Raw genomic sequence first — 21,949 nt, 5'->3', positions numbered from 1 at the left:
AAAATGCTTTCACCTACGTTATCAAAGGTGATTTTTTTTTTAATCTTCACAATAAATCCTATGGGACAATGGTATTATTATACCTTCCAATTTACACAGGACAAATTTTTGGCTCAGCTGGGTAAGTGATTTCACAAAGATACACAGCTATCAGAAGGAATCAGGTATCCTGACTCTAGCTTCTAATGCATTAATCCAGTGTCCAGGAAGGTGCCTGGGGAATAGTCGACGTCCAATAAATTCAATACATGTGTTTTGAATGAATAACTCCTGGAACTGTTCTTTCCTCTTTTCTACAAGGACAGAACGTCAAAGCTGAAAAAATACATTCAACTCTCTCACCTTACAGGTGAACCATCAACAAATATTTATGCATTTAAATAATTTATTTGACCTGATTCTGTCTGTAAACAGAATCCGACAGGATGAAAGTATCCAAGCCAAAAATGATGAACTTGGTGTAATCATGGAGATAACCGCCAGTAGTCTGACTCTTACGTGAATCATTCTAACTCTTCCAAATGTCAAGGAAATCTCTAGAAGCTTGGAGTTTCACTCGTGTCCTGCTTTTGAAACTACAGAATACACAGATCTGTTGGTTTGCTCGCTGGCGCTCTCTCTCTCTCTCTCTCTCTCTCTCACACACACACTCACTTCCCTAAGCAGTTCTAAGCACTTGAAGCTTTTGGAAGAGAAATATCCAACAATGATTAACTTTAGCACTCTTTTTTAGTCTTTTTTAAAAACAGCTTCAATTTACACATCACAGAATCCATCCGTTTTACTTATACAATTAAATTATTTTCAGTAAATTTTCAGAGTTGTGAAACCAACACCAGGTTTGGTCTTTACTCAGAGCTTCTGAAGTTTAAGAAAGTTTCCATAATAATCTTTAGTGGTCTCAGAAACGCATGACAATAAAGGCAACTAATACTGAAATGCAGGCAATATAGAATTTTATTTTTCCAAAATCCTGCCAGAACATTCTGCTGCTATATTAAGCCAAGGGAACCGGAATCACAAGATCTAGGGGATCTCATACGGTAAAGTACCTACACTTGTCCTTAGGCCTCGGGGTTTTCGCCTTACAGACCCACAGCCCATCAGTAGGCGGGGTCTCATTCTCTGGAAATCTTGGCGATGGGAGGGGTGCCCTCCCAGAGATCTTCCGGAAAAGGGCGGGGCTTGCCTTCCGGAACTTTTCGGACAGAGGCGGAGTCTTCTGCCGAGGGCCGTTCGGAGGAAGGCGGGGCCTACCTCGCATCAGGACCAGTCTGGCTGCACCTGCTTCCTTAGCTCAGAGCATCCCTGGAGCATCTTAAGAGGCGACCGCAGCTGGCAACCAGAGACCAGACCGTCGCAGGAGGCGTCCGCCAGATACCTTCCCCTTCTCCTGACCTAGCGCTCTGCAGCGGCGGCCTCCGTACTGACCGGAGGTCCCAGAGTTGTCTGACCATTGCAAAAGCATTTATAGCAATAGCCTCTGATTACGACATGGCTGAGATCACCAATATCCGACCTAGCTTTGGTAAGTAGAATCTGGCAAACTAAGCCTGGGGTAGGTGAAACCGTTGCAAAGCCAAGGGAGCCCAGCAGCTGGGCAGAGCGTGAAGCCCAGACCAGGGCCTTCAAGTGCCAGCCCCTCTAGAATCAGGCCTGTGGTGGTGGGTAGAATCGGGCCTACTGTGGTGGGTAGCAGGCAGTGTACGGCACCCGAACTTAAGCTATGGGCTGCACGGGCTGAGAAGGCCAGAGTCACACCGAGGGTGGGGAGGTCCAGGATGCTAAAACCTTGTATGGTGCGCTGTCAGCACTGCTGGAGGTGAGAAGCAGAGAGCATGAGGAGGATGTGAACCCCACCTTCTGGGGGAGGAGAGGTGAGGTAGCCCGAGCCCTCCCCCTTGGGGCACGCAGGGCGGTGCCCCTTCCTCCCCCTCCCACTCCTCAGGCCTGCGGGGGAGGGAGGTGGCAAGGGAGATGGGGCATCAAGATGGCAGCTTGGGGACTGTGGGCTGTGTGGCTGGCAGCCAGGGGAGGCGGCGGCCTCTGGGGAAAGAGGGGTGCGGGGGTGGGGAGCAAAAAGGAAGCCACTCCTTAAGCCGGTCAGCTGGATGCTGGGGCTAGGAGGAAACGTGAACCCTGCAATTTCTATTCTGCATCGTAATGATGGGATCCGTCCGTAGCTACCAAATGGCGCTTGGCGCTGCTGGGCTGGGGGATGACGTGATGTCTATTTCTGGGCCTCCTGGCAGCGCCTAGGCTCTTCTTCCCAGGCCTTTGTTCCCTGTTTCCCTAGGCTGGCTTTTCAAAAAGGGGGACTCACCCGCGCTGGTGCTGGCGGGGGCCCGATCCAGGCCGGAGGGGGAGGGGCGAAAAAGGCAGAGCCCGGGGAGGCCGCTTTGTGTACCAGAGAAAGCATTACGTCATCTCAGAGCTGCTGGTCCCCGACCCAACCCTACGGGCTCCAAGATCAGTTACACTCCCTGGAGCAGAGTGGGGTAGAAAATAGGGAAGCAGATGGGAAAGAAAAGCTCGAGAAGCGAGTTTTTCCTCTGGGGGATTCCTCCAAAATGTGCTAGGGTAGCAAACTTCCTGTGCTATGCTTTGCTGGCTCCAAAATAAAAAAGAATTACCTTGTTTCTCCCTCAGTTCTATCCCAGTTTGTATGGGAGAAGCCAGTGAGAGTTGCTGTCAGCCTAGGGTTCCTCCTTTTCCCTTAAGAGATTCTATCCCTCAGACAATCCAGAAGGTTTGAGCATCCAGACTCCAGTGTTTAGGGTGGGGCCACAATCCAACTAGGAAATGGCTTTTCTCACTCCCAAGTAAAAGGTTTCTGGAAATGAACAGAACCCAGTGTGCTCTATCCCCTCAATGCCAGGAAGAAGACATCAGATCAGAGAAAGTATACAGACGACAGATCACACCCATTTACTACTTGTTTGCACTGATTCCCTAAGGCTAAATCTTGATTATATTTCTTTCTTCCACTTCACCTTCTGCATTTTTATTCTTTGAGTCCTAAATTTCCAAAATAGATGTCCCTTTTGTCATCACATGAGCACCTCATGATTTTTCTTCTTGCTCTTTCTTTTTCTTCGTATGCCTTCTTTCCAACATATTCTTTTCTTTTAATTGCAGTTCCAGAGTCCTTGGAAAGTTGGATGCTGTAGAGGGAATATTAGTGAAAAAAGAAATTATGAGGCCCTTACATACTACATTTTATTTAATCCTTACAAATATCCTCAAGTGTATTCATTATTATATATATTTGCTAGATGAGGAAACTGAGGCTAAGGGAGATAAAATAACTTGGCTAAAGTAAAACAAACTAGTTAGGGTAGTGCTAGGATTTAAACCAATTTCCAGTTGATGCCAAAGTTCATTCTCATTTTACTGTGTCACGCTGGCCTACTTGACAAGGAAAAGCTATTTTAGCAAAGGAAGTGTCAATAAGCAGGGCTGGTCAGAGACTGAGAGAATTGGACAACGCCCAGATGTGTCTTGCAGATCTTTAAATCAATACAGAGGATCTCCTCTACAGAGAACTGCCACTTCTGACTTTTTCACATCTCACAGAGCACTTCATTTCAAACTCCCTAGTCCTTGAGAGATTCACCAAGACAACACTCAATTATCCATGACCTTGGAGGACAGAAGGAGCAAGCAGCATGGGTCACTGCAATTTACTACTACTTGAAAACACTCACTTCAGCTTTTAGTCCCAACTTCCTTTTCCCACCAAGCTTTTGACTAAAGCTAGACAATATCTCTGATTTTTCTAGTTCACTGTCTTGGGGGTGGGGGGAGAGAGGCAGGGGTTAACAAATACTAAAATGAAGAAGACAGTAGGACAAAAGTGGGAAACAAGGTGGAGGAGATCGCCTAGGTAATTCACAAGTGGATTCATCCATTTCTCTTTTTTTCCTTCTCTATCCTCCTGAAAGATGAAAATCCTTCTTCTTCTCTTTTACCTGCTCCACCTCTATTTTCTAGCAATAAAAGTTGAGGCACTGTAAGCAACAGTGGGGATCTCTCAAGATCACAGAGTAAATCTATGGTAGAGCCAAAAGGATCACTCAGATGTCTCCCATCCCAGGCCTTTAGACTCCCTTTCAAATCATTCTCAAAAATATACTTGTCTTGGTAGTTCCCTGCTTTTCTCTTCTCATAGAGACAATCAATATTCAGTTTTACTAATCGGTAGCAAGCAATTTTCAGGAAGTCCCTCATGGGTGAATGGAGAGCCACTTTTTCAAATTGTGCCTATTCTGATTGACAACTGAACCCAATCAATTGTTCAAGCAGATATTTACTGAGCTCCTGTTAGATGCAAGAGACTCAGGGATTCAAAAATGAACAGGGTGTTGTTTCTGCCCACTCTCAAGGTGCTTACAGCTAAGGCTGCTCCCATTTTGTGAAACCTCTCCCTAACAGCTTTTATTTCACTTGATACTCTGAAAATAAATGCTGTTATTATTCAGTATGGCCATGGACACAGTCACCTTGGTTTACTTTGTTAAATGCCTTTACTCCTAATCTATATTAATATTTCAAAATGTAACCACTTCTTTTCTTACCTGGTCCCAACTTTCATAGAACCATGGAATGTTTGAGGTAGAAAGAATTTCAGAGACGTTTATTCCAATCCTCATTAAAGAAATCTTTTTTAGAATATGCCTGGGCTTCCCTGGTGGCGCAGTGGTTGAGAGTCCGCCTGCCGATGCAGGGGACATGGGTTCGTGCCCCGGTCCGGGAAGATCCCACATGCCGCGGAGCGGCTGGGCCCGTGAGCCATGGCCGCTGAGCCTGCGCGTCCGGAGCCTGTGCTCCGCAACGGGAGAGGCCACGACAGTGAGAGGCCCGTGTACCGCAAAAAAAAAAAAAAAAAAAAAAAAAATATGCCTGACTAAGGTGATCCAATCTCTGAAAGTTTTCAAATGGAGATTCACTGCCTCCTGAAGCCATCTGGGCCACTGAGAGGCAGTTCTAACAATAATTTGATTCTTTTCATTGAGTCAGAATCTGTCTTCCTGTAGCCTGTACATGCTCATGTTAGACCTGCCCCCCAAAGTAAAATCACATCAGACCTTCTTCCAGCAAAACGCCTTAAGTAATTGAAGAACGTTATTATTCCCAGACCCCTCAGCTCCAGTTCCTTCAATTTCTCCTCACTTGATATGGTTTCCAGGCCCTCTACTATCCTGCTTATCCATAATGTAGAGACATTTTGGTGTCAGATAGACCGGGGTTTAAATCCCATCACTGCCATTTGCTACTATGTGGCCTAGTGTAGATCTGAGTCCCCAGCTTCCTCAATTGTAAAGTGGGGATATTAATGGTACCTATTCAATGAGTTATTTGTTTCGGAGAGAAAAATCTCTAACATGATGCCTGGCAGGGATATCACAAAGGTACACAAAAAATAGCAATTCTCATTCTTGTCAGTACTAGATAGAATACTCCGTATGTGTCGTGACCAGTGCAGATGAAATTATACTACCCCTCCTGTGATCTGGGCATTGCACTGATAATATAAGTTAGAATCAGCCTAATTATACTCCAAGCTTTTTGTCATCTAAACTACTAAGTTATTTTTACTCACACTCATCAAGTAAGGTCTCTCATTGCCTATCAATAGGTTTTGAAGGGCAAATAGAATTTTACATTTATCCCTGTTATGTGTAATAATATTGACCTCATCCTGTTTTTCCAATCTGTGGAAGCTGTTTTTTATTTTTTATTGAGGTATAGTTGATTTACAATATTGTGTTAGTTTCTGATGTACAGAATAGTGATTTGATTATATATTTTCTATATAAAAGAATGTTCTTTTTCATATTCTTTTCTATTATGGTTTCTTACAGGATATTGAATATAGTTTCCTGTGCTATATAGTAGAATCTTGTTGTTTATCTCTTTTACATATAGTAGTTTGTATCTGCTAATCCCAAACTCCTAAAGTGGAAGCTGTTTTGAATTGACTAATTCATTTGAACACTTACTATGTGCCACATGGTTCTAGGACCTGGGAATACAGCAGTGAACAAAACAGTCACTATTCTTGTTACATTTACCTAGTGAGGGAAGACAGACAACTATATGTCAGGGGTAATAAGTGCTATGAAGAAAAATAAAGCAGGGTAAACGGGATATCATCTTACTTGGAGCAGTCAGGAAATGCTTCTCTGATAAGATGAAGTTTGGAACAGAGGCCTTCAGTGAGTGAGACCATGAGCCAGGCATATACTTGGTGAAAGGATGTTCTAGGAAGAATCTGGAATATGCTAAAATCACATTTATTTCCTTATTTCCCCTGCCCTACCCAAGACTTACCCTAATGAGTAGTATGGATAACTATAGGCCTTATCTAGATCTTTAAGGCCTAAACCCAGTTTGGCTTCAGTGAACTTAAGGGGGAGGAAATCCCCAAACCTAATTATCTAAGTCAGGGTCCCGATTTGTGCAGGAAAAGACAAGACTAGAGGAGGGGAAGGAAAAAAATCTGTTTCTGTTTAGTTATTTGTTTACTTAACAAATATATATTAAGTACCTGTTAGGTGTTTTTAGTGCTGAGGATACAGAAATGAGCTAAACAGACACAATTCTTGTCCTTATGAAACTTACATTCTAGTGAAGACAGACAATAAATAGTAAAATTATATGTGTGTGTGTATATATATTCTTATGTATATGTGTGTGCCTGTGTGTGTGTATGTGTGTGAGAGAGAGAGAGAGAGAGAAGCATGACAAGGCATGTAGAGAAAATTAAGCAGGGCCAGGAAGTGTGGGTCTCAGGGGTGGAAAAGTTTACACTTTTAAATAGGGTGGTCAGGGAAAACCCTACTAAGAAGGTGACAAGGTCTGACATTTTCCACAGTCCCTATTTCTCCCTATTTAAAATACTTGTATTTCATACTAAAAGATTTTATTATTTTATCTTAAAACACAAGTATTTTAATTATTTTATTTATTTTATTTTATTATTTTATCTTAAAATACAAGTATTTTAAATACCTGGGAGCTGAAATTTGGAACATATTTCAAGTACTTAGACGCAGAGTTCTTCTACTTCTCACCACCCACCTACTTTTATCACCCTTGGGCACCCTACCAAAACCATCCAAAATCAACCCCACATCCTTCTACCCTACCTGTCAGTCAGTCCACACAAGCCCACTGTTGCAAACCCTGTGCTGGATGCTGTGGACTATCCTCCTGAAACCAGACATAGTTCATACCCTTGTGTAACAGTTGAGGTAAATGGGTTCTCCTGTAAAAAGGTGACCTATAACACCTTAGTCGACCTGTAGCCGACCTATAGGGCGGCTTTATGTGAAACACAAATCAATATGAGCAAACCATAAGTGCTGAGGGAAGGCCAAGAAAAGAACAGGCAGTCAGGTGGGGCACTTCAGGGGAGGCTTTCCAGAGAAGATAAGTATTTCATCCATGTTTGGTGGAAAGGAAGAGCCGTGGATTGGTTGGAGAGGATGGGTGAGGGAATCTCCAAGAGAGGGGAGAAGTTCATAAGCCCAGATGAGCAAGTTTTGCTTTGGAGACTAGGTTACAGATTAGCTTGGCTCCAGCCAGAAGCACTAAGCAGGGGTGCAATGGGCAGGGGTTGAGGTCCACCTGCCTTGACACGTCTCTGGTCTCCACCTTCAGATGTGTCGCCAGTGGTCGCTGGCCTCATCGGGGCCTCTGTGCTGGTGGTGTGTGTCTCGGTGACCGTCTTTGTCTGGACATGCTGCCACCAGCAGGCAGAGAAGAAGCACAAGAACCCACCATACAAGTTTATTCATATGCTCAAAGGCATCAGCATATACCCAGAGACCCTCAGCAACAAGAAGAAAATCATCAAAGTGCGGAGAGACAAAGATGGCCCTGCGAGAGAAGGTGGACGCGGGAACCTGTTGGTGGACGCAGCAGAGGCTGGCCTGCTGGGCCAAGACAAGGGTCCTAGCTCTGGATCTTGTATAGACCAATTACCCATCAAAGTGGACTATGGGGAAGAACTGAGGAGCCCCATTGCGAGCCTGACCCCCGGGGAGAGCAAAACCACTTCTCCATCATCTCCAGAGGAGGATGTCATGCTAGGATCCCTCACCTTCTCAGTGGACTATAACTTCCCAAAAAAAGCCCTGGTGGTGACAATCCAGGAGGCTCATGGGCTGCCAGTGATGGATGACCAAACCCAGGGCTCTGACCCCTACATCAAAATGACCATCCTTCCCGACAAGCGGCATCGGGTGAAGACCAGGGTGCTGCGGAAGACCCTGGACCCTGTGTTTGACGAGACCTTCACCTTCTATGGCATCCCATACAGCCAGCTTCAGGACCTGGTACTGCACTTCCTCGTCCTCAGCTTTGACCGCTTCTCCCGGGATGACGTCATTGGGGAGGTCATGGTGCCGTTGGCTGGAGTAGACCCCAGCACAGGCAAGGTACAGCTGACCAGGGACATCATCAAAAGGAACATCCAGGTGAGGAGGAAGAGTGTGTTGGGGAGGGATGGTAGGTTGGGGGAGAGAAGGGGACAAGTGGGAGGGGAGGGATGAGATGGATGGCAAAGAGGGGCTGTAGAGAGGAAGCTCTTGGCTGTCAAGGATAAGCAGTGGTCAAAGTAAGACAGAGAACCTGGCAGGTTAGGTCTCCTCCAAGAAGCAACTTCATGAGGAGAGAAGGGCAGGTAGCTTCTGAAATTTCACTTAGCGGTTGGCATCCTGATGCTGCATCCAGCTTGCTTGGAGCAGGCTGGCTCACCAGTCACAGACCCATCACTTCAGGGATAAGGGGGCTAATTTCTAATCCAAAATGTGTGATCTTCCGCTAGTGAACTTATTTCTCACAGCTGAGAAACTGTGAAATCAGTAATTTTCCCTTCAGCTTCCCTTTCCCAACCCAAATATAGAGATGTAAGTAGCATCATCTGTATGACTTTTAACCATTTTATAAATGAAACTTAACTGCTTCACCCTTTGGGCCCCTTACCCAGGCCCAAACCTTTGCCACAGATACTTCTCTCCCCGTTCCTCCTCTCCTCCTTGTTTGCATTAGAAGGGGGATGAGAGCCCTCCATCCTGCCTCCTCTCCACTGGGCCAGCATTGGCTCTTGAGTTATTTCAGGGATGCAAGAACTGTAACCCCCAGCCCCACTAGTTCATTTCCTCCTCAATCTGGGAGGCAGTGTAGCTCTGCGGTTCAGCACGAGGGCTCTTGATTCAGACTGCCTGGCTTCACCTTCCAGCTCACCACTTTGCAACTGTGTGATGTGGATGAGTTACTTAACTCTTCTAAGCTTCTATTTCCCCATCTGTAAAATGGAGCTGATAATATTGCCTTCCTTATGGGTTATGAGGATCCAATAAGATAATATACCTGGCATACCATTGCCCTTATGGAGCTTTCACTTCAGTGGAGGAGAAATACAAAAAAATCTTGGCAATTATCACATAGTGAATATGGTAGGTGCTATGAAAGAAGTTGTTGAAATTTTACACTTAGAGTTTCATTCCTTTTTCAGGATTTACCATAAGGAGTTAATAGCAAGGACTTTGAAGTCAGACCTGAGTTTGAATCTAAATTCTACCCGTTAAGTGACCTTGAGCAAGCTGCTTAAATTCTCTAAGTCTCAGTTTCTTACAGGAATTAAGATGATGAATTTACATAATCCCTAGCCCATAGTAAACCTTCAATAAATGGGAACCATGATTATTATTACTATTATTATTTCTATTATTAATAAAGTTTGATCCCTGGGAGAGATATATGATTTGTAGGTATTTATATTTTGTTTTGACAAAGTGAAGGAGGAAGACAAGGGAGGCCTGGATCAGTGGAGAAGAGGGTCTATAGAAGGTTCAGAAAGGATATCAGGGCCACTAAAATCAACTGCACTTTTCCCAGAAAGAGCTCTGCCTGTAGCTGCCTTACTGATCTCTTACTGCCTTCTTCAGCTGCCATCCCACGCCAGACTCAGTGGGGAGGCAGGAGGCTCAGGACTGGAAGGAGGCTTCCAGGCCAGCAGGGCTGAGTGTGCAGTGAGCTCCCAGAAACAAGGTTTGGCCACTGCTGAAGGGCACTGTGCAGTGCCAGGCTGGGGAGGGGAGGGGAGGCAGGAAGTGGCTCCCTCTGAACGTGTGTTCTTACCCCCTCTGCTGTGTAGGCGCCTGTCCCACTGCAGCCAGCCCAACCATGCCATTGCCCAGAGAACCACTGTTGCCACGTGGTCCACTCAGCTCTACCTCACAGGGGCCGGGGGAGTCCAAACATTTCAAAGACCATTAGAGGCATTTGGTCAGGGCATAAACACTGGTCTGTTGCCAGGATACAATGAGACATCCCCGAGTCCAAGACAGCAAGAGTTCTTATATCCTCTGAGGTTGGAGTCAGAAGGCCTGGACAGAAGCTGCAGTAGTGACCTGTCTCATCTCCCTGCATCCCTTCCCCTCTCCTTGCATTTCTTTTCCTCCAGATTCTGCCAACCGCTCCCCTGATTCCTGACTCCCCTTTATAGCAGCTCCAGTGCTCTACTTCCTGCCTTCATCTAGCTCTCCTTGCAGGGTGGTTCTTTCCCAGCACAGCCTTCGTTGGAGCACCAGCCTGGTAAATCCACCAACTAGCTGGACTCCTTCAGACAGCTCATGCAGTCGCAGCCCACGGCTGACTGTGGAGGATGGCTCTGTACCAAGCTGCAGCTGGGAAGACACTGGCAAGGAAAGGGACTGATTTGGGCTGGGAACAAAACAGCCTCAAATCCAGGACACTGGGCAGGGAGCACAGACAATGGCATTTGCTAAATTGCCCGGGGCTCTTGAGGAGAGCCAAGCTTCTTTCCACTTTATTAACACCCTTCAGGAGGGATAAGCCGGGGCTGGGATCCTGAGCAACGCCCTGAGCCAATCCTGAGTCAATCCCCTGGAAGAGGCTCCAGACAGGACACCCAGAGCCCCTGCAGCACCACCCCAGAGCCTTGCAGCCTCCCAGGTGTCCTAAGCCTGTTTTCCCCAACCAGTGCCAGTGGGTAGAGCTGTGTTCCATCCTGGGTCGTGGCTGTCATCTCTCTAGTCACTCGTCCCCCTGATTCCCTAGCAGTACAGCCTCAAAATGTCTACCCTAAACCCTCCCTACTGTAGCCAAGAACCTGCCCTTTCTGGATCTCCCCATATGGCTCATCAGTTAGAGCTGCTTTGGACTATTCCACACTGTCTGTAAAGAGCTCTTTCTGGTCTGGGTAAGGTACCCCCTTATAATAATGGAGCCAAATGTTCCTGGGCGGAGACTGGTGAGAACTGCATTTCTCTAGACAACCACCCACCCCTAACTGCATTTCCTGACCTTTAGCAGAAAATTCAGCTCTTGTCCTTTCCGTTATTACAGTCCACTGCAGTCCAGTTGAAGAAGCCCTGGACTGGTCATGATTTCTGATTCTGTCCATTTCACTGACTAATTCTGGGCAAGCAGTTACCTACTCAGCCTCAGTCTCCCTCTAGGCTGGATCACGAAGGCTAATGGATTGACTCTGTGAGAGTACTCAGCTCTTAGGAATATACAGAAAGATATAAGAAGCATTAAAAATTAACACTCAATTATTAATGAAAAAAGTTCACAGTATAAACTCTATAATGCCCAAAACTCTCTGAGCTGGACTTTTGAACTGGATTTTTTTTTTTTTAAGTGGCAGCTTTTTTTTTTTTTCCTAGTATTTTATTCGGATAGAAATAAAAAAGTGAATTTACATTCCCATAATACATCCCCCACAAGGAGAAGGGGGGTGGTTCAGCAAGGGCTGGGGTTAAAGAAGAGACAGTGGGAAAGAAGTGATTTACAAGGTGGATAATAGAGAGTTGTTAGACTCCTAATTTCTTCAGGTCACTGTTTCCCAAACCATTTCCTGTCTTTCTACTACCAGATTGGTGTTCATGACCTGGGACAATGGTCATGGGAATGATAGGATTCTTAGAATCTCAGATTTACAAGAAACCTTGGAGTTCATCCAGTCTAGTCAAAAGGGACTGAAAAGAGAGAAAGAAAAAGGAATGTCAGTTATCCAGGAACAATAAAGAAAATTGCTATGTAAAATAAGTAAATAAATAAAACCACACACACAAAAAAGAAAGCTATATTTGTGTATTGGGGAGAAGACAAGGAGGGATGTGATTGAATGTGGAGGTTTTTGTTTCTTTTGTTTTCTCATGACTGTGATTTATGTGTAGCCCTGAGAACTTCTAGCCCCAATGAAGGTTTATTGAGGACGCATGAGTCCTCCTCTTTGCAAAGATATTGTGGCTAGAAAAATCACTGTGGGCGGGGCCCTGCTAATTATAAGAAATAGACTTATCCCTCGCCTAAGTATTTCCTTCAGCTGAACGTCTTCTTTAGGACAACTGCTCTTGTTCCTCTTTTCCACGGAGTGAGAAAGGATCCCGCTCTCTGAGAGCAAAGCCTCCCAGCTCTGTCAGGCATGGATAAAACCCTTTCTCCCCCTTGTCCTTCTGCTTGCCTGCCCCCCAACAGGGTCTTTACCTCACTAGGCCAAGGGGCTGGGAAACAGAGTTCGCTCCCAGCCCTTGACAAAGAGCCCTTGACAAAGAGTCATTGACAATGCCGCTTGGAATGGCAATTGGGTGGAAAGAGAAGGGGAGGGGGGAGGGGGAGACTTGAAACTCCAGGCCTTCAATGCAGAATGGAATGGCATTCAGGTGGTGTTGTGGCTGCAGACTTGGGCGTCACAAAGGGGCAGCTGAATGGGGATGGGCGTTCTGCCCATGTAAAATGGCCAAAGATGAAGGGTGGGGGGGATCAGATGGAGAACAGTTGTCTGAGGAGTGATTTTAGGGGAGGAAATTATTGTGAAGGTAACCAGAAGTTGTCCACCTTCCCAACGAACTAAGGAAGGGGCACGGGATTTAAATTAGGATGATTTTGCTACAATGGATGATTTAGGAAACAGTTTTTTTTTTTTTTGAAACAGAGTTTTAAATAAATAACCAGAAAACCTAAGTATAATCTTGTACTCAATGTTATTTTTACAAATAAAACTCTTTTTTTTTGATTTTCTGTTTTTAAAATATTTATGTAGTTTAGCTGCACAGGGTCTTAGCTGGGGCACGCAGGATCTTTTAGGTGCAGCATGCAGGCTCTTAGTTGTGGCATGTATGTGGGGTGTAGTCCCCCTGCATTGGGAGCACAGGGTCCTACCCACTGGACCACGAGGGAAGTCCCCAAGATTGCATATTTAACATTTAGATACCAATATTCAAGGATGGTCCCAGAGATAGATATCAAAACTAGTTAACATTTCATTATTCATGGAAATGGAGGGGAGCAGTGGCCCAAATAATCCAGAAGTTCTTTCTAGATCAGCACTATCTACTGGATGCTATGATGGTGGAGATGTTCTATATCTGCACTGTCCAGTATGGTAGCCACTGGCCACATGTGGATACTGAGCACTTGAAATATGGCCAGCGTGATTGAGACACTAAAATTTTAATTTTATTTCATTTTAGTGAATTAAAATTTAAATAGACACATGTAGCTAGCGCCTACTGTATTGGGCAGGCCAGTTGTGAATGTTTTAGAAGGCATTTAATTTTCTTTTTCGTGAGGGATTACTTTCCTGATGCCATTTGGATGTGGCTGAGAGTAAAAATGAGTTTACCTTCTCTGACTGCATTCTGACTCGTCAAAAGGAAGCAGCCCAGAAGTATACTGGCTGGCAAGGGCAACCAGCCTGTGATTGTACACTGGCTGAGGGTACTTCCCGTGGATATAGTCAAGAGCCGGCTATATGTTAGGGGTAAGGAAAAGATGTGGGGCTTCAATCTAGCAGAGAATACCATGGACATCTTTTTCAAAGTCTATTTTCTTTTGTACTTCAATTTCAAAAGCTAATGGCTAAGTTTAACATTCAGTCACATTCAGTACCCTACGAGAGACATTTCCATATGCTCCTGGTATGAAATATAGCCTCAAGAACTTTTTTAAGCCAAATGGAAATATTATCACAGGTCATTCCTCGAGGTGACTTAAGACTTATAATCAGAGCATCAACTATTAGGGTTTTTCACTGATGAGCTAATTAAATTATTTACTGCTGTTGTTCTTTACTGCACCAGACACACCTGAGCAGGCAGTGCACTAGCCCATGAGCTTCTGGAGGGTAGGGGTCTTCTTTGTGCATCATTTCAGCCCTAGCTGCTAGCAGAGTGCCCGGCACTTAGTGAGCGCACAGCAAGACATTTTGGTGGGTATGTGGCGTATGTAAGGCTGGTGGTCAGTTTGGTCTATTTTTGTTCAATCTAAGAATTCTTAAGTAGGTGACATTCCTTTGGGGCTATGAAGAATACAAGGAATAGGAGTTGATAGTGGAGGAATGATTTGGTCTCGAAATTTTTTTTTTTTGTCTCAAATTTAACTTATTATGTCCTAAAGTCCTCCTATCCCACCTCCTTTTGTTTTCTTTATCCCAGCCTCATCCCTGCTTCCTAAGCTAGAAACACAAGAAATAGCCCTCCATCTCTTCCCTCTCCCCTATATTTTCATCCAATTAGCTGCCCCAACCCAGAAAATCCTGACAATTCTTCCTGAGACATATCCTACCCCAGGTCCATCTCCTCTGCCACAGCCCTGGTTCCAGGCCTCATCATTTCTTCCCTAGCCTGTTGCAGCAGCCTCTTAACTGAGCTTTCTGACTTTGGTCTTTCTCTACTTTAGTTCCTTCTCTAGCTTTCACTCATATTATTATTAATATACTAACAACAACAATAACTGTCGCACCTATGCCTACAGACCTCCTCTTGCCTGGGTGCTGCGGCTGGCTCTGCTGTTTGGTTAGCTCACCCCCACTGCCCTTCACCTTCGCCTGACCCACCTCTCTGGGTTCCTGGCCTGTCCCTCCTGCCAGCACCCCAACATCAGGAACACTCTCTCCTCTCAGCATTCTCTGAACACAGCCTACCCTTTCAGCACCCAAAGACTTTGTACTGGCCATTCTGCCGCCCTGCCCCACGGGATCTTCTCTCTGTCTGTTGCCTGTGTCTCTTACTCAACCACCATCAACTCAGCCCAGACGTCAGCTGGCAAAGCCTCCACCTGAATCTCTCAACAGCACTGAGGATTTTTTTTTTTGGCTGCGCCACGTGACCTATAGGATGTTAGTTCCATGACCAGGGATTGAACCCAGGCCCTCAGCAGTGAGAGTGCAGACCTACCCACTGGACCGCCAGGGAATTTCCAGGCTTCTCACTTTTCTGACAAGTAAACATGTTTGTTTACATCTCTGTCTCTTCTAGTGCGTGATAAGCTCCTTGGGAGCGAGAACTGAGTCCTATCAGTTCTGAATCCCCAGCACCTGGCATGTAATTAGTATCCAAATGTTTTTTTAATATATATATAAATTTATTTATTTGTTTTTGGCTGTGTTGGGTCTTCATTGCTGCACGCGGGCTTTCTCTAGTTGCAGCGAGGGGGGCTACTCTTCATTGCAGTGCGCAGGCTTCTCATTGCGGTGGCTTCTCTTGTAGCAGACCACGGGTTCTAGGCGTGTGAGCTTCAATAGTTGTGGCACGTGGGCTCAGTAGTTACGGCTCACGGGCTCTAGAGCACAGGCTCAGTAGTTGTGGCACACGGGCTTAATTGCTCTGTGGCATGTGGGATCTTCCCGGACCAGGGATCGAACCCGTATCCCCTGCATTGGCGGGCAGATTCTTAACCACTGTGCCACCAGGGAAGTCCTCCAAATATTATTTAAAATGTTCTTGGAGGTTTTTTTTTTTTTCAAGCTCAAAATAGAGCCTAGCATAAAATTTCAAAGTGGGGAAACAAAGTTATAGGTGGCTGGAGAAGACACTCTGAAGGTCATACACTGGGGCAGGCGGAGCAGGTGTGGATATTCACCTTGTGAAATGGAGGCACAGGCTTCAGAAAGTTCAGGGACTTGCCCAGGGCCAGCTGGTGAGTAATTGGCCAAGTTACTCAAACTTAAGTTTCCTGTCTCCCACTATACAGTCTTCAAAACTTTTCTTATGGCAAGAACTGAATGAGGGACTTCCATGGAGGTGCAGTGGTTAAGAATCCGCCTGCCAGTGCAGGGGACATGGGTTCCATCCCTGGTCCGGGAAGATCCATGCCGTGGAACAACTAAGCCCGTGCACCACAACTACTGAGCCTGTGCTCTAGAGCCCAGGTGCCACAACTACTGAGCTCGTGTGCCACAACTACTGAAGCCTGCACGCCTAGAGCCCATGCTCCACAACAAGAGAAGCCACCGCAATGAGAAGCCCGCGCACCGTAATGAAGAGTAGCCCCCGCTCGCTGCAACTAGAGAAAGCCCGTGCACAGCAGCGAGGACCCAACACAGCCAAAAATTAAAATAAATAAATAAATTTGTTAGGGGTAAGGAAAAGATGTGGGGTTTCAATCTATCAGAGAATACCATGAACATCTTTTTTAAAGTCTATTTTCTTTTGCACTTCAATTTCAAAAGCTAATGGCTAAGTTTAAAGTTCAGTCACATTCAGTACCCTACGAGAGACATTTCCATATGCTCCTGGTATGAAAAAAAAATTTTTTTTAAAAAGAACTGAATGAGAGAATAGGAGAGAATGCACATCTCTGGTACACACTGTGTGCCAGGCACTGTGGTGTTTTACAAATTCTAAATTATCGAATCCTCTTACTAATCCTGGGAAGTTGGGACTATTTTTATCGCCATTTTATAGATGAGGAAGTGGAAGTAGCTTGTCCCAGGTCAGACAGATGAGAAGTAGAGTCAGGATTTGAATCCAGGCCTGTCTGGCTTCAGAGTCTGCGCTCCTAAATACTAGGCTATGCTGTCTCTCCCTGCAAATGATTTTATTTAGTATCAGGATTATGATGAGAACATTTCCTTTTTCCTCCACATGCTTTCTGTGCTGTGGCCTGCTCCCTCTGCCGGGATTCTCACCTGCTCTTTCTTCTCCCCAGAAGTGCATTAGCAGAGGGGAACTCCAGGTGTCTCTGTCATATCAGCCTGTGGCACAAAGAATGACAGTGGTGGTCCTCAAAGCCAGACACTTGCCGAAGATGGATATCACCGGTCTCTCAGGTAGCAGCTATTTACTTCAACCTATTTCTTTTTTCTCTTTTTTTTTTACATTTGTTTTAATTGGAGTATATTTGCTTTACAATGTTGTGTTAGTTTCTACCACACAGCAAAGTGAATCAGCTATACGTATACATGTATCCCCTCTTTTTTTGGATTTCCTTCCCGTTTAGGTCACCACAGAGCACTGAGTAGAGTTCCCTGTGCTATACAGCAGGCCCCCATTAACTATCTACTTTATACATAGTATCAATAGTGTATATATGTCAATCCCAGTCTCCCAATTCATCCCCCTCCCTTCCCCTCTTGGTATCCATACATCTGTTCTCTATGTCTTTGTCTCTATTTCTGCTTTGCAAATAAGACCTAGATGTGTCTATACCAATTTTTTCAGATTCCACATATATGCGTTAATATACAATATTTGTTTTTCTCTTTCTGACCCACCCCACTCTGCATGACAGTCTCTAGGTCCATCCACGTCTCTACAGATGACCCAATTTCATTCCTTTCTATGGCTAACATTCCATTGTATATACGTACCACATCCTCTTCATCCATTCCTCTGTTGATGGACATTTAGGCTGTTTCCATGTCCTGGCTATTGTAAATAGTGCTGCAATGAACAGTGGGGTGCATGTGTCCCTTTGAATTATGGTTCTCTCAGGGTATATGCCCAGTAGTGGGACCGCTGGGTCACATGGTAGTTCTATTTTTAGTTTTCCAAGGAACCTCCATACTGTTCTCCGTAGTGGCTGCATCAATTCACATTCCTACCAACAGTGCAAGAGGGTTCGCTTTTCTCCACACCCTTTCCAGCGTTTATTGTTTGTAGATTTTGTGATGATGGCCATTCTGACCGGTGTGAGGTGATACCTCATTGTAGTTTTGATTTGCCTTTCTCTGATAATTTGTGGTGTTGAGCATTTTTTCATGTGTTTGTACTTCAACCTATTTCTATCTGTCCGCGCCCCACCCACCACTGCCCCTTGCCTGTGACGCAGACACCCCCTCTCCACCTTTCAGGACCCCTGGCACCTCTCATTGTCCACCCATTCCTCTCTCTGTCTACATTCTCTTCCTGATGAATGTAGCTGGGAAGGTGCTTTGGTTAAGCAAATGGGGTCTCTACCTTTGGCGAGGTATCCTCAGTGCTATGCATGCATGCTGGGTGCCGTGCCCTCGCTCCAGGTGAGACTCAGCAACAAGCCTGCAGGCTTTGTTAGTCCCTGTGCCCTTTAAAATGCTTCTTGGTGTCGTGGGGTTTCTTTGGCCCTGACTCAAGGTGGCTGTTCTGTTCCATGCCTGCCTGGTTTCCTTGGCCCCTTGTCCAGGTGGGCAGACGTGTACACAGTCAGTGTACACTTAGTGTGCAATCACTAAAGACCACAGCGGGTGGGGGATGGGACACCAAGGAGATGAACAGCAGAAGCCCCTCCTCCCCAACCGGAAGCCACCATTGTATAGGAGAGGACTGTGTCATAGGCCTGTCTCCCTTTTTCTGATCTCTTTGGGGGCCCCAGATCCTTATGTCAAGGTGAACGTCTACTACGGCAGAAAGCGCATTGCCAAGAAGAAAACCCATGTGAAGAAGTGCACTTTGAACCCAGTCTTCAACGAGTCTTTCATCTACGACATCCCCACTGACCTCCTGCCCGACATCAGCATTGAGTTCCTTGTCATCGACTTCGATCGCACCACCAAGAACGAGGTGGTGGGGAGGCTGATCCTGGGGGCGCACAGTGTCACAGTCAGCGGTGCTGAACACTGGAGAGAGGTCTGCGAGAGCCCCCGCAAGCCCGTGGCCAAGTGGCACAGTCTGAGCGAGTACTAATCCTCTTCTCCTTGCCTCTAACCCCAGGGCCGGGCTGGGCAGGGACGTGGTGGGGAGAGAGAGAAACAGAGAGAAGTGGACTCAACACCTCATTTTAGCTGTAGAAGAAAATTTCTTACAAAACAAACCCCACAAAGAACACCCCACAAGACCACAGCTGCAGATCAGTTCTTAGCGATGATGATTTTTCTCCTTTGCAAGGCACTAGGAAATCCCTTTTTTTTTCTTTTTTTATGGGGGAAAAAAAGAGAGGGAAAGACCTCTACAAGTCTATATATAAAAATGTAACCTTATACTTGCATGTCTAATACAAACTGAAGAAATTAGCCTAACTGCCAACATCAAGGTACAGATTTTAATCCATGAAAATTGTGTTTTGTGCCGAATTGTATTTGCTGACTACCTGAAATTGGTCTCTTTTTACTGGGCTTCTCTAGAGTTATTTTCACTCCCCACCTCTGTGGAAGAATCTTTTGCTCTTGTAAAACCTCATGTTTTTATCATCCCCATCTTTTCTCCCTGTTACCTCTTACATTTCTGCTCTTTGACTGAGCGCAAGGTCCAGAGGTCTGTAGTAAGCCAAGAAACAAAGGTGGAACGGATAAGGCAGGGTTTGCAGGAGAAAGGGTACTTGCGAATTGAGGTATGTTTGTTATTAGCTCTCCTGCTATGAATGGGTAAAAGGCAGTCCTTGATTAATTTGTGATCAAGTACACAAAGACATCAGACTTTTAGGTAGAATTTGGGTTTACAAAACTAGATGACTTGTCTAAAAAGAGCTTTGGCGACTTCAAATTCAGCTACAGGATAGTACCAATGAATACATCCAGCTGATCCCAAATGTAGGTATGAAGACAAGGAAAGGAAAATGAGATGACTGCCATCTCCCTTTGTAACTGTGTCTGGAAGGACAGCCATTCGTTGGTTGATGGTTTAGAAATCATCAGAGTTTTGAAGGATTAAACTGGCCTTTGTTTTTCCAGAAACGCTGAAAACTGAGAAGCTTTAAAGTCTTCTCAAGTAGCTTAGATGAGGTTAGTTTTGCTTTATAAGGAAAAGGGACTTCAGAAATTATTCTTTCTCTTTAAATTTTTCAATCATGGCTCTTAAAAATAACTAAATGAGTACCTGTGACTAAATTAGTAATAAAGATAACTTGGACTTTTTCGGAACATCCTTTCCCTGAAAACAAAGTGCTCAGTTCTTAGGACTTCTGAATCTCAAGATAATATGAAGGTATGGGTAACCACAGAGTTCAATCCTCCTCTGCCAGTGGACAATAGAGGTTGAGAGAGATTCAGCCTCTTGCTGGGATTAGAATTCACATCTCCTTATTCCTAGACCAGCCATGTCTCTTAGAGTTGAGACTTTTCAGATGGCAGAGACTTCACTGACAATAAGTAAGCCTGGATAGGCAGTAGGTATTTTTGCCAGCCTGAAAAGGAACTCAAATAAGCAGCAGCTTGAACCAAGGCCTGAAAGATTATCCAAGATTGAAATTCCACATTCATACAAGAACATCACTATCTGACTTGCTTCTGAGAAGGGAGCTGAAGAGCTGAGTCTCCGTGGAGAGTGGTGATGTTGCCTTTGACATTCCCTTAACTCTGTGGATTTCAAACCAATCTGTTCCCCGCCCACCCCCCATTCTTTTTTTTTTTTTTTTAACCTGGATTCTTGACAATGCAGAGCAGCAGTTCTGAGCAGGCACAAAGCCCACTCTCTGTTCTTGTCCCTGTCATCCCACATCCCCCATAATCTGACTCACAATCTCATCATCAGTTGGGTTCACACCACCAGTCTCTATCCAACACTCCATGGAATGTAAATACTGTATCATACGTAGAAGAAAATAATTTTTGTTTTCTAAAAATGCATTTTGAGATAGTTTCATGTAAATCTGACAGGAGCACTCTGAAGCCCCATTAGGAAAAATTTTAAATGGTTCCTCTTCATCGCCTTAATGTCTAAAGATCAGAAATCGCTGAGCAACCCGCTTTTGTTTCCTTCCCAGAAACAATGCAAAGCAACAGGTGGAGATAGTCTGGCCTTTGCCCTGCTGTGTGTGCCTCTGTAGCTCCTCCTGACATAAGTCTGGGAAAGCAGCCTCACCCAACTCCTCTCTTCCCCACCTCCTTGTAGCTTTATTCCTTGCATTCTTTGGGTCTACTGAGCAGTGGGTGGTGAGGTGGCAGGGAAGGAACCAGTAGTTCTGTAGCCTGGGAGCTGCCTCGGTGTCTTTCTCAGAAAAATGGCAAAGAGGCAGGCAGTACAGGGTTCCTCCCTCCTACCTCAGGCCTGATCCATCGTGCCCTTGACTTTGCTGTCCCAAAGTTTCTTAGCTGGCTTTGGCTTTCACATTTGTTCCTCCCAGAGCTAACGGATAAGGGTGGAGGAGGAATGCCTACTCCTAAGAGTCAGTTAAAAGACAAGAGAGTCACATTCTAGCTTTTGCACAAGGCACTCATGGTCAGGAATAGGTTAGGGAATGGTCACTTCTGATTTTCCAAGAGTCAGTCCTTCTCTGCTGATATCTTGATTCCTTTGGGAAGACAAGAGTTTTTCTTAATAACAAAAGTCCCTTTTATGAGTTAGTCCTTCCTTCAGTTCTTCTCAGTGGAGCACAGCCAAGATGTACATGTTCATGAGTGGTGCTCTGGATGTGCAAACAGATAGAACTGGCTCATGGGACAGGGGCGGCTTGCTCGGGAGAGGGAATAATGCAAGTCCTTTTTCTTGGAAGGCTTTTATTATGGCCACGATAGTGACATTGCCCTCACCATGCTCCTTCTCTGATGTGGTCGTCTTTCTTTACCTTGTGTCTTCTCTTGTAAAAATGAAACTCAAAAATAAAATAAACGTGTCAAATTAAAAAAAAAAAAAAACGAAAAAAACGAAAAAGCTAACATGAATTGTGTGAAACTGCATAATGCTGTAACGCTAACCTACAATATGTAATGCTATCTTGTATGTTGAATTTGTTAATGCACCACACAAGTGCAGAATAAAGACTGATTCACATTAAATAG

At 45.1% G+C, this 21,949-nt stretch overlaps 1 protein-coding gene across 4 annotated transcripts; it reads left to right on the top strand.

Annotated features, from left to right (window-relative positions):
- The first annotated feature begins 1,247 nt into the window (after positions 1-1,247).
- On the top strand, positions 1,248-21,949 carry SYT11 (synaptotagmin 11). Of its 4 annotated transcripts, none has more exons than XM_033857403.2 (4): positions 1,248-1,528; positions 7,666-8,483; positions 16,972-17,092; positions 18,610-21,949. In XM_033857403.2, exons 1-4 carry the CDS (start codon positions 1,495-1,497, stop codon positions 18,918-18,920), a joined length of 1,284 nt encoding a protein of 427 aa, XP_033713294.1. In that variant the 5' UTR covers positions 1,248-1,494; the 3' UTR covers positions 18,921-21,949. The 4 variants fall into 4 exon arrangements, with proteins under 4 accessions (XP_033713294.1, XP_033713288.1, XP_004312564.1 ...); XM_033857397.2 differs by having other exon boundaries at positions 16,969-17,089; XM_004312516.4 differs by having other exon boundaries at positions 16,969-17,092.

This window comes from Tursiops truncatus, chromosome 1 (assembly GCF_011762595.2).
Source record: "Tursiops truncatus isolate mTurTru1 chromosome 1, mTurTru1.mat.Y, whole genome shotgun sequence".
NCBI classification, from domain to species: domain Eukaryota; kingdom Metazoa; phylum Chordata; class Mammalia; order Artiodactyla; family Delphinidae; genus Tursiops; species Tursiops truncatus.
The sequence above is the reverse complement of the archived record's forward strand: the minus strand, read 5'-3'. Positions and strand labels throughout refer to the sequence as shown.